This window comes from Colias croceus, chromosome 4, assembly GCF_905220415.1.
Source record: "Colias croceus chromosome 4, ilColCroc2.1".
Lineage (NCBI taxonomy): Eukaryota > Metazoa > Arthropoda > Insecta > Lepidoptera > Pieridae > Colias > Colias croceus.
Window position 1 is genome coordinate 5,520,738 of NC_059540.1, and position 12,092 is coordinate 5,532,829.

At 34.5% G+C, this 12,092-nt stretch overlaps 1 protein-coding gene across 2 annotated transcripts; it reads left to right on the forward strand.

The window, feature by feature from the left end:
• Positions 1-1,488: 1,488 nt before the first annotated feature.
• Positions 1,489-11,776, forward strand: LOC123690885 (serine/threonine-protein kinase fused). Of its 2 annotated transcripts, none has more exons than XM_045635003.1 (11): positions 1,489-1,807; positions 1,988-2,247; positions 5,311-5,479; positions 5,751-5,906; positions 6,119-6,306; positions 6,983-7,800; positions 7,982-8,088; positions 9,113-9,253; positions 9,707-9,801; positions 9,899-10,032; positions 10,636-11,776. In XM_045635003.1, the coding sequence occupies exons 1-11, from the start codon at positions 1,697-1,699 to the stop codon at positions 10,998-11,000; spliced, it is 2,544 nt and encodes an 847-aa protein (XP_045490959.1). In that variant the 5' UTR covers positions 1,489-1,696; the 3' UTR covers positions 11,001-11,776. The 2 variants fall into 2 exon arrangements, with proteins under 2 accessions (XP_045490959.1, XP_045490960.1); XM_045635004.1 differs by having other exon boundaries at positions 10,648-11,776.
• The last annotated feature ends 316 nt before the right edge of the window (positions 11,777-12,092 follow it).

Sequence of the window (12,092 nt, forward strand, 5' to 3'; positions counted from 1 at the left end):
ATTAATTTCTTTTATGTTATTTTTATTAGAACTTGTTAAAACTATCCACAAGTTTACAGAATAATTTAGAAATACCAAAATTTTACAGGTATCAATAGATTTTTGCATAATTTTGTGACTTCAAAGTGTGAGATGACTAAGTGGGACACATGATTTTAGTATGGAAAGGAAAATAAGCATTTCAAAAAAAAAAAATATTGAGCTTGTTAAAGGCACTCAAAATTAATTTAAATTATTAATATAATGATAAATATAACATAGTGAAGCTGAAACTATTTAAAAACTACCATAATTACTATATAAAAAAATCTGGTGCTATATAAAATGACAAGGACATTTTTTTTTTCTTGAATGTACAATTTTTGGCGGCCATACTCTAATAATTATGGAGGTAGGTATTAGGTATATCTTGTAATTAGGTTTATTTAATACTAGCTGTGCCTCCTGAGAAAAAGTCAAATATTTCTAATAATAGACTATTATCTACTTTTGTTATCAGCTGTTACTCTGGCACTAAAGTTACACCAGTGCCAATATCCGTTCAGTGATTTTCGGTGGTGGTGAAAGCATAACAAACACACATACATCCATTAATTTTTAAATTCAAACCGAAAAGAATAATTAGAACGTGCTTTCTAAATCTTATTTCCCGACGCGACGTGTAAGTCTACAAACGTAGCTTGAAGCGTATAACTTTATAGGGAGGACTGTGGGGAGGACACGTCTCCATCCTTCTTTGCTTACCAATAGGCGAGATCGTAATTAAGTGCTTCCCTCTAGATTCTAGAAGGTACATACAAAAAAAATCTATCTTTACAATCAATAAAAACTCTTGAAAAATTCTACAAACTCTTTTAAGACACCATACTTAACTAGTTTAAATAGAATTAATAAAGATTTTCCCTTTTTATTTTATACTTTCAATACATTGTAAAATACATTGTAATACAATATAATAATATTAAAATATCTAAATATCTACCTAATACTAACTAAGTATGCTAAAGAAAATTTGAAAAAAAAAAATGTTTGTAAGTAATAAGACTACCTTACTTTTCATTTTCAACCTATGGCGAAAACGGTTTCTCCGATTTTTCCACAAGACTTTTAATTATTATTACCTAGCCCTAGTGTACGTAATTACACAGACATAATAAGAGGAAGGGTAATTTATAGTACTTTGATGAGAAAGATTATTGTATTTTTTATAAGAATAGGTAAGTATAACAAATCCATTATCATATCACAACAAAAACATAATAATAAGAATATTATTTTCCATGGTATTGCTATAAGTTTGTGTATTTGGCATTGAAATAAAAATTAGTTCCTCCTCATAAATCGGTTTCCACAGAGAAAATCGTATTTAAAAAATTAATCGTAATCGTAAAATTGGACATCCCTGACGTCAATACTGACAGACAATGTCAATGTCAAATTCGCTGACATTTGTGTTGAGTGTTTACAAATTATTTTAATGTTTTTATTTTGTTGTAAAGTTTTCAAATTTCAATCAACGATAAACGATAAAGCTTAGCATAATTATGTGATTTACATCGCCTTACTTTGCACGTTGTTCTGTTGTTATTAATGTATAAAATATAAGTTAAAATTAAACAATATTCTTACTTCGGCTCTATTTCAGTAAAAACTTGGTTTAGAATTATTAATTTGGTAAATGTATGTATAAATACAAATGGAAAACTACATCGTTATTTCATTCGTTGGCGAAGGTTCTTTTGGAAGAGTATTTAAAGCAAAGCACAAAGAAACTGATGTTGTATTAGCTTTAAAAGTTATAAGAAAGGTTTGTATATGATCATATTTAGTTGAGTTAAAACTTTTTTATTAGAATGTATCTAATACTGTAATGTATTCTATTTATATCTAATATAAATAGAATATTGCATTGCTTTATTAATTATATTATTGTAATGCTATTGAGCATTATACTTAACAATAATATGTATATTCATATCACTTTCAGAAAGGGAGATCGTCCAAAGACCTAAAAAACTTGAGACAAGAATGTGACATCCAACGGCAGCTGAACCACCCAAATATAATTCGGATGATTGATAGTTTTGATACAGAATCAGAGTTAGTTGTTGTCACTGAATATGCTGAGAAAGAATTACATAGTATTCTTGCAAAGGAGGGCTGCTTGAATGAAGAGCAGGTCAAGAAGATAACATGGGATTTAGTTTCAGCATTGTACTATTTACATTCTCACAGAGTTCTTCACAGGTAATTTGAATAACCTATTATCTTATTTTAGGAAATAAAGAACTAAATTTAATTTGTTAAGTTAACTAAAGTTAACTTGACATGAATTCTAAGTTTTTCAAAGAAATTATACCTAGTTTCCCATGTACACTAATTAATAATAGTATTTTATTTTTACAAATTTTACTTAATGTATCATCAATTCAAATTCAAAAAACAATACTTTACTGTATATAAATTTATAAAGAATAGAAAAAATTCGATCACGAGGCGGGACTCGAACCCGCATCCTTCGCGCCATTCCGGGGCGGATGCCTCACCAACTCAGCCACTCGTGACCCGCCCGAGTAATCGAATTTATTCTATCCTTTCAGTTTTTATGTGTCTGAAGGGACACACCGCGCGCCATCTATTGAGATGATTTAACAACCATCTCAACCAATATGAAGCACTTTTCAGTGAATACAATATTGTAACGATGGAACACGACCTTTTCTTGAATTTATATTTTTTGGTTTTTATGGCATTCAAATGCTCTATAAATATAAATTTATAAAGAATAGAAAAAATTCGATCACGAGGCGGGACTCGAACCCGCATCCTTCGCGCCATTCCGGGGCGGATGCCTCACCAACTCAGCCACTCGTGACCCGCCCGAGTAATCGAATTTATTCTATCCTTTCAGTTTTTATGTGTCTGAAGGGACACACCGCGCGCCATCTATTGAGATGATTTAACAACCATCTCAACCAATATGAAGCACTTTTCAGTGAATACAATATTGTAACGATGGAACACGACCTTTTCTTGAATTTATATTTTTTGGTTTTTATGGCATTCAAATGCTCTATAAATATAAATTTATAAAGAATAGAAAAAATTCGATCACGAGGCGGGACTCGAACCCGCATCCTTCGCGCCATTCCGGGGCGGATGCCTCACCAACTCAGCCACTCGTGACCCGCCCGAGTAATCGAATTTATTCTATCCTTTCAGTTTTTATGTGTCTGAAGGGACACACCGCGCGCCATCTATTGAGATGATTTAACAACCATCTCAACCAATATGAAGCACTTTTCAGTGAATACAATATTGTAACGATGGAACACGACCTTTTCTTGAATTTATATTTTTTGGTTTTTATGGCATTCAAATGCTCTATAAATATAAATTTATAAAGAATAGAAAAAATTCGATCACGAGGCGGGACTCGAACCCGCATCCTTCGCGCCATTCCGGGGCGGATGCCTCACCAACTCAGCCACTCGTGACCCGCCCGAGTAATCGAATTTATTCTATCCTTTCAGTTTTTATGTGTCTGAAGGGACACACCGCGCGCCATCTATTGAGATGATTTAACAACCATCTCAACCAATATGAAGCACTTTTCAGTGAATACAATATTGTAACGATGGAACACGACCTTTTCTTGAATTTATATTTTTTGGTTTTTATGGCATTCAAATGCTCTATAAATATAAATTTATAAAGAATAGAAAAAATTCGATCACGAGGCGGGACTCGAACCCGCATCCTTCGCGCCGTTCCGGGGCGGATGCCTCACCAACTCAGCCACTCGTGACCCGCCCGAGTAATCGAATTTATTCTATCCTTTCAGTTTTTATGTGTCTGAAGGGACACATAAAAAATGGAATGGCGCGAAGGATGCGGGTTCGAGTCCCGCCTCGTGATCGAATTTTTTCTATTCTTTATAAATTTATATTTATAGAGCATTTGAATGCCATAAAAACCAAAAAATATAAATTCAAGAAAAGGTCGTGTTCCATCGTTACAATATTGTATTCACTGAAAAGTGCTTCATATTGGTTGAGATGGTTGTTAAATCATCTCAATAGATGGCGCGCGGTGTGTCCCTTCAGACACATAAAAACTGAAAGGATAGAATAAATTCGATTACTCGGGCGGGTCACGAGTGGCTGAGTTGGTGAGGCATCCGCCCCGGAATGGCGCGAAGGATGCGGGTTCGAGTCCCGCCTCGTGATCGAATTTTTTCTATTCTTTATAAATTTATATTTATAGAGCATTTGAATGCCATAAAAACCAAAAAATATAAATTCAAGAAAAGGTCGTGTTCCATCGTTACAATATTGTATTCACTGAAAAGTGCTTCATATTGGTTGAGATGGTTGTTAAATCATCTCAATAGATGGCGCGCGGTGTGTCCCTTCAGACACATAAAAACTGAAAGGATAGAATAAATTCGATTACTCGGGCGGGTCACGAGTGGCTGAGTTGGTGAGGCATCCGCCCCGGAATGGCGCGAAGGATGCGGGTTCGAGTCCCGCCTCGTGATCGAATTTTTTCTATTCTTTATAAATTTATATTTATAGAGCATTTGAATGCCATAAAAACCAAAAAATATAAATTCAAGAAAAGGTCGTGTTCCATCGTTACAATATTGTATTCACTGAAAAGTGCTTCATATTGGTTGAGATGGTTGTTAAATCATCTCAATAGATGGCGCGCGGTGTGTCCCTTCAGACACATAAAAACTGAAAGGATAGAATAAATTCGATTACTCGGGCGGGTCACGAGTGGCTGAGTTGGTGAGGCATCCGCCCCGGAATGGCGCGAAGGATGCGGGTTCGAGTCCCGCCTCGTGATCGAATTTTTTCTATTCTTTATAAATTTATATTTATAGAGCATTTGAATGCCATAAAAACCAAAAAATATAAATTCAAGAAAAGGTCGTGTTCCATCGTTACAATATTGTATTCACTGAAAAGTGCTTCATATTGGTTGAGATGGTTGTTAAATCATCTCAATAGATGGCGCGCGGTGTGTCCCTTCAGACACATAAAAACTGAAAGGATAGAATAAATTCGATTACTCGGGCGGGTCACGAGTGGCTGAGTTGGTGAGGCATCCGCCCCGGAATGGCGCGAAGGATGCGGGTTCGAGTCCCGCCTCGTGATCGAATTTTTTCTATTCTTTATAAATTTATATTTATAGAGCATTTGAATGCCATAAAAACCAAAAAATATAAATTCAATACTTTACTGTGACAACACTACAAATAAACCATAACTCAAATGGTTTTTGCTGTATATATTATCTTTTCAGAGATCTCAAGCCACAAAATGTGCTATTAGACAGCACAGGACGGGCAAAGCTGTGTGACTTTGGTTTAGCTCGAATAATGACAAATGCAACTCATATACTAACATCAATCAAGGGAACTCCACTGTATATGGCTCCCGAGTTGATTGATGAGAAGCCGTATGACCATCAGGTATTTAGATAAGATTCAGTAATATTCTAATCATTGAAAAACAAAATAGTTGATACTTAAGCAGTATCGTGTCTAAAATATATTTCCTTTCATTCACTATTGATTGAATTGCAAACACATCCCTTTTTTTTAAATATACATTTTTTTTTAATGTATATATATATGTATTATTATTTTTATATTTGATTGGTGGCAGAAAGTACCTAATCAATTAATTATACGGTATCATCTCTTAACAGTATTATTTATGATATTTTTCATATAATTTCAGGCTGATCTCTGGTCTCTGGGCTGTATAGTGTATGAGTTGATGGCGGGGCAACCTCCATTTTGTACAATGTCCATATGGCAGTTAGTCAGAATGATTAGACATAAACCTGTACAGTGGCCTAGTTTTATAAGTGCAGAGGCTCGGTCGTTCCTTCAGGTAAAATTTTTCGTTTAACTACGCTATTATCATGAAAATAAAACATTAAAGATGAAATTAATTGTTATTTTAATGTAATTAGACTTAAAGAAATTGTACTCATGTGGCTTTTGGTTGAAAATAGTAGTAGTAGTGCTATGTAAGACCTAACATAAAATTAAGATTTATAAAGAGATACTAAATGTACCACAATTTTTGAAATATATTTTCAGGGTTTATTGCACAAGGATCCAGTGAAAAGAATGAGCTGGCCAGAAATATTAGAACACCCATTTGTCTGCGGCCATATTCTTATTCTGCCTGAGGATGTCCAGAGCGATTCACCTTTCACGAAACCATTATCATATAGCCAACAAGAAGCTAAGTTCTTACAGACTGAAAAAATGAGTAAAAATTCCAAGTATGTGTATTATGACCTAATTTCAACTGTAATATTGCAATTTTTTTTGTAAATTTCGTCTAATAATTAAATTATTAGAATCTGATTATTTTACTTTTTAACCGACTTCAAAAAAAAGGAGGAGGTTATCAATTCGGCCGGTATGTTTTTTTTTTATGTATGTACACCGATTACTCCGAGGTTTCTGAACCGATTTACTTGATTCTTTTTTTGTTCGATGCGGGATGGTGTCGAATTGGTCCCATAAAAATTTTATTCGGATAGACCCAGTACTTTTTATTTTATGAGCATTTTTGTCTGTATTTGTAAATGTTGCAAGTGCAAGTTTGAAGTCGGTTGTTTTTAACGCAGTTATCACTTGTCAGATTGTTATATTGAAACTTTGTTAAATGCTTATATTTTGAAGTGAAAACTTCTTTAGCGGCGTTGGGTATAAAATCTTAAACTCGCGTCAGGACACGTGGACTGATCGAAAAAGCGTAAGACGGATGTTTTTTTTTTAGCCCATATATTCCATGCGTAAGACGGATACCATTCCAAAATATCAAACATGCTGAACGTTAATAATCAAGTTTTCACTTCTGCCGGCACTCCCGGAGTGCAACCCGTCTTTTTTTAAATAATTAAGTAATATCCTAGCTATAAAGGTACTTACTAATATATTTTTATTTACAAGGGCCAAAATGGAGACTAATACGAAACCCCAAGGTCGTGAACATGATTTGAGAAACGTTCATGGTGTTATGCAAGCAATGGAGTGTGTACCTATGTCCGATGATGACAGTGTTCGAGCGACTAGTGCCTTCAGTGTTAGAGATAGCCTTAAAACAGACGATGAAGACCAGTCACAACCCATAACGGCTGCAAACGCGAAATTACTTAGACACGAATTCAATGTAATGAATAACTCTAATCTAGTTGTATGTAACCTCGAAAAGAACATGGCCCAATTAATGGCAGCTAACAAACAAGAGTTGAAAATGCAAAAGATTGACGAAGAAAAACATGACAAGGAAATTGTTAAAGAAACAGAAGAAAAAATATTGGAAGTGGATAAACAAGATGTTGAAGATGTTAAACAAAAGAAAGCTGGTAGTACGGCTTCACAAAGCTTGGAGAATCCTAAAAGTGCGGTCAAATGTAATGACGAAGTTAGTGCTGGACTAAGTAAAAGTGTACCTCCGTCATATAAACAGAAGTTATTACAATTCTCTAAAGATAAACTAAGATTTGGTAGTGGTGGTAATAGATTGACTAGAAGTATCAAAAGATCATTTCACTTCAGTAGAAGTATTGATAAAAATAAAACTGAGGCGCAAAGACGTACAAGTGAACCGGCCATTGAAACAATAAGTAAAGAAGAAACAGACAATATGAAATATGGGAAGGAAGATAAAGATGAAGATACGGAAAAGATTGAAGTTATTGAAGAAACTGTTGATGAGAAGGAAATTGCTAATAATGATATTTGTTTGGTAGAGGAAAAAGAAGAAGGTATTTGATCTATAAAAATATATATTTGATCTATATATCAAGGAAGTATTTGCTTAAAAATATTACTCAGATTTTGGTGCTTCTTAAATGAAGCAAAAATGTAAACTTGATTTTCAATAGTAAATAAGCAAAGATAGCATTGCAGAAAATCGGATTTACAAGAATGCTTATTTTATTTCAGTAAAAGAACCGTCATCTATAGAATTGGAGGAATGGGAAGCATTCTTGAATTCCAATATAACAGAAGTCATGGAGGGTGATGTGGAATCTCTGACGCAATTAAACATGGTAAGCCCAAATCATATTAAAAGTAAAATTACGATTAATTTCAGCTTAATATTAATCCAGAGTAAATTCGTTTATAATAGAATCATTACATCATCACCTAAAACATTTACAGAAGCAATAATTGTTTTATTTCTTCACTTTGTTAAGATAATATTATGTTTCAACGAGTTTACGAAACAATATTGACCAAATAGGCTTGTCACTAATTGCATAATGTACTCAGCCAAATTATATTTGACAATGGCCAAAGTTTGGTTAAAGATTAGGTTGTGTATTCAGGCGTTAAATTTGAAATATAGTAAAAAATGTTCTTGACACACTTGTGTTATTTTCATGTACATTCAAAATGAGAATTTTGCAGTTTCGTGCAGTAATTTTGATGATTTTTCCTGGACATTTATTTTTTAGTTTATTGTTTTAATACTTTATAGAATCACTATCACTACATAGTATTAAGTCGCTTTCCAAAGGTTTTAGTTTTCGTAAATATCATAATCCATTAGGTTTTAGACAAAGCAGGCGAAGCCGCAGCGGGAAAGCTAATAGAATTACAAAGATAATTATTTCGTGACCATTCTGAGTATACACCCCTTGTAATAAATATGTTATTCCCATTATAAATAAAAGACTCATACTGTTTCGTATTCGCGGTTGCAGTTAACAAACAATACCCCGAATTAATTAATAAAACATAAAACTAAAATATATTGCACTTTTTAAATTATTTTCTAGTATAATTTCACTAACGTCCTTAAATTTTTATGAGTTTTGACTGGGCACGTCGGTTAAAATCTATATTGACTAGATGTCTCGACTTTAAACCGATATCGTTAACCGATTTTATCAGATAAAATCAGTTAATAACGATATTAACCGACGCCCTTAGTCAATAACCTTATTAACTGATTTTACCGGTCAATATTAAATGACAAAATGATGAGTTATTGACTGGTTCAGGGTTTTGACTGTAACATAGATACCTAAATGTAAAATTAAAGTAATATAAGTATTATTTTGGTATCAGGTGAGTATGGTGGTAGGTGTAGTGGGTAGTGCGGCTCGCGGGGCGAAGGGTGCGCGTGTGTGCGGCGCCGTCGCAGCGCTGTTAGCTCTGCCTTCGCTGTCTCACTCACTACCGAGACATACGCTGCTTAATATACAGGATGTGAGTGTTTTTTGACATAATCCATACTAATATTATAAATGCGAAAGTAACTCTGTCTGTCTATCTGTTACTCAATCACGCCTTAACTACTGAATCAATTTGCATGAAATTTGGTATAGAGATATTTTGATACCCGAGAAAGGAAAGGCTACTTTTAACCCCTTGACATAGGATAGGATTTATCCCGGAAATCCCACGGGAACGGGAACTAAGCGGGTTTTTCTTTGACTGCGCGGGCGATGCCGCGGGTGGAAAGCTAGTATTTTATAAAATGATAAATATTCCTGTTAAAAGTAGAAATACGAAGGAAGTAGACTAGAGGTAGTTTAGTTTTTTAGCCCAAAGTAATTTTGATGCTAACTCGAACTCAAAAGTTGAACAATAATTGTTAATGTTTTTCAATTTGTTCAAATGCAAACGATTTACATTAAAATATTACGTAATTGTTACCAGGTTTACCTAGAAGCAAAAGTCGTATACAACTTTATTGCGGCTATAAATACTCTCATGAAGGATACAAAGGACACGGATGACGGTGCTGAGGAAAGGTATACTATATTCTAAATTTATATTATAACGATAATAACTTAATAGTCTGTTTGTTTGTAACAATTTAACTAATAAAAATGATTGTTTTTTTATAAGATTGCGTGGTGTAAGTCGCATGCTAGAAGTATGTGCGTGGCTCTGTGCCCGCTCGTGCCGAGCCGTGCGACAGCTCGCTACGTCGCTGGCGACGCATAATGCGCATACTGTGTTCACAAGGCTGCTGAATATGTGTGAGTAGCATTATAATTTATAGTTGTTTTTTTAATCATCGCCTGGCTATGGCATCGCCATATGGTGCAGGCATCGCCATATGGTGGACGTTCCATGTACCCGGACAAAGCGGTTCGGATCGACATTCTTCATCCGAACCGCGAGGGACTGGAACATGCTTCCTGAGTATTTGTTCCCCGACGAGTACAATATGGGGGTCTTCAAGCGAAGTGAGCGAGTGAACGGGTACCTTCTAGGGAAGCGTGCTCCATCATAGGCCACATCTCAGCTTACCATCAGGCGAGATCGTGGTCAAGCGCTTCCCTATCACACAATAAAAAAAAAAAATAATAATTTATCTATGATAAATTACTGTTTTTTATTGAAAGAATAACTTTTCGCTCACGCCTTTGCTCGCGAATTAAAAAAAAAATAATATTATGTAAAACTTGCTATCAAGTGACGACACGCGAGCTTTCGTGTGTATAACTTTATCGTGTTAAAGCATTCCATTCTCCTTCCATTCTCGCTAGAAAGCTGTCGAAATTATTTGAATACCCTTAATAGCTGAGGTTTTTATTTTTATTTGACTTTTAAGCTTCTTTGCAAGATTATAAATTTAGCTATTGTTGCAGATACAAAAACGCCGCGAATAGTGCTCAACATCGTCGGTCTTCTAATAACCATACTCCAGGACCTGCCCGAGCACGCTGACGTCATTGAACGCATTTTGTTCGACGACAAATCGTTTCGGTTCCTGAAACTTCTAGAACAACCGAGCGACGCTCTTAGAATGAGAGTGTGTATTCTAATAAGTTTGCTTTGCACGTACTCTTGTACTGCTTTCTCGGCGGCCATGGAAAATGTATGGAGTAAGAAGGACAGTGATATGTTGGAAGCGTTGCATACGCATTGTAATGTCACCTTGAATAGGGCAGCTAGGTTGGCCAGTAAGGAGCTTGGTAGCATGCCGTTTTATGTCAATTAAATATAATATAATTTGATATAAGTATTAATCAATGGTGGCCAGTGGGTCTTCCACTCTAAGTTTTTAGGGTGATTATGATCACCATGATTTTTTTCATAGTAATACAATGCAGATTTTTTTATTTGTTTCATCCCGATATAAATTTAGGAATAGGGGTGAGAGTCGTTTGAGTGAGAATGTCGAGTTTCGAACAACGACCAATCCTAGTAAGCTAGTAATAAATAGTGATTTTTCTCATAAAGCTCGTTTAGAAATCGATAGGTTTTATAATGTAATCTTGATACTTACTTGACAATGTGCCTAGTGCGTGTTACAAAAAGAAAACAATACTTAAGCCATATAAAATAGAAATGATCTGTGATATCAGAATGTGACATGCTAACTTTTAAAATCACACAAAAATATGAAATAGAATAGATACTTACTTCTAAGATCACAGATTCCAATCCAATTAGAGAATTAATGATAAAAAACAATGATTTAGATCGTAATGCATATAGTTATTGCGAATTTTTGTCTTCCGCCTTTTAGTGTTAAGCAATTTTTCAAAACACTGATATATTTGTGTTTATGATTAGGATTAGTTTTCACAACTCAAAGGTGAAAAACTTTAATGTTTTATTTTTGGCACCAGTTTTTAAATCTTGGCAATTCTCTGTTGATTATTGTCTTTGATTATAGTGCTAGCTTAGTTAACAAAATAAAATGACAACCGCCCGTCGCCCTTGTCAAAGAAAAAATACGAAATCAAAAGCAAATACGTCGCTGCATCAGTGCTATAGCGCATGTAGTGTCATGCAATACGTCAAAAAGGGTTTGCAATTTTAGTTAAAAAATTTGTACCCGAAAACAAAAAAAAAGATAAAACATCGTTTCACAGGTTTTCTGTAGATTATTTGGCTGATTTATTTCTTTATACGAATAATAATTTTACAGATATGAAGGAATACAAAACTTCAACGTATGTTGCCAGTATTTTGAAAATGAATTTGCCATTTTTATTAGTAAAACGGTAAAATGATTAAAAGATCTTCAGGGTAATGCTGTTGGATTTTTCGATCGTGAATGTGATTATTTGTATATTGCACTAAA

Bases quoted from the DNA above. Each gene is read 5' to 3' on its own strand.
- LOC123690885 (XM_045635003.1), top strand. From the start codon at position 1,697: ATGGAAAACTACATCGTTATTTCATTCGTTGGCGAAGGTTCTTTTGGA. The intron at 2,248-5,310 runs GTAATTTGAATA...TTATCTTTTCAG, and splicing joins TCTCACAGAGTTCTTCACAG to AGATCTCAAGCCACAAAATG. The intron at 10,033-10,635 runs GTGAGTAGCATT...TTATAAATTTAG, and splicing joins CACAAGGCTGCTGAATATGT to CTATTGTTGCAGATACAAAA.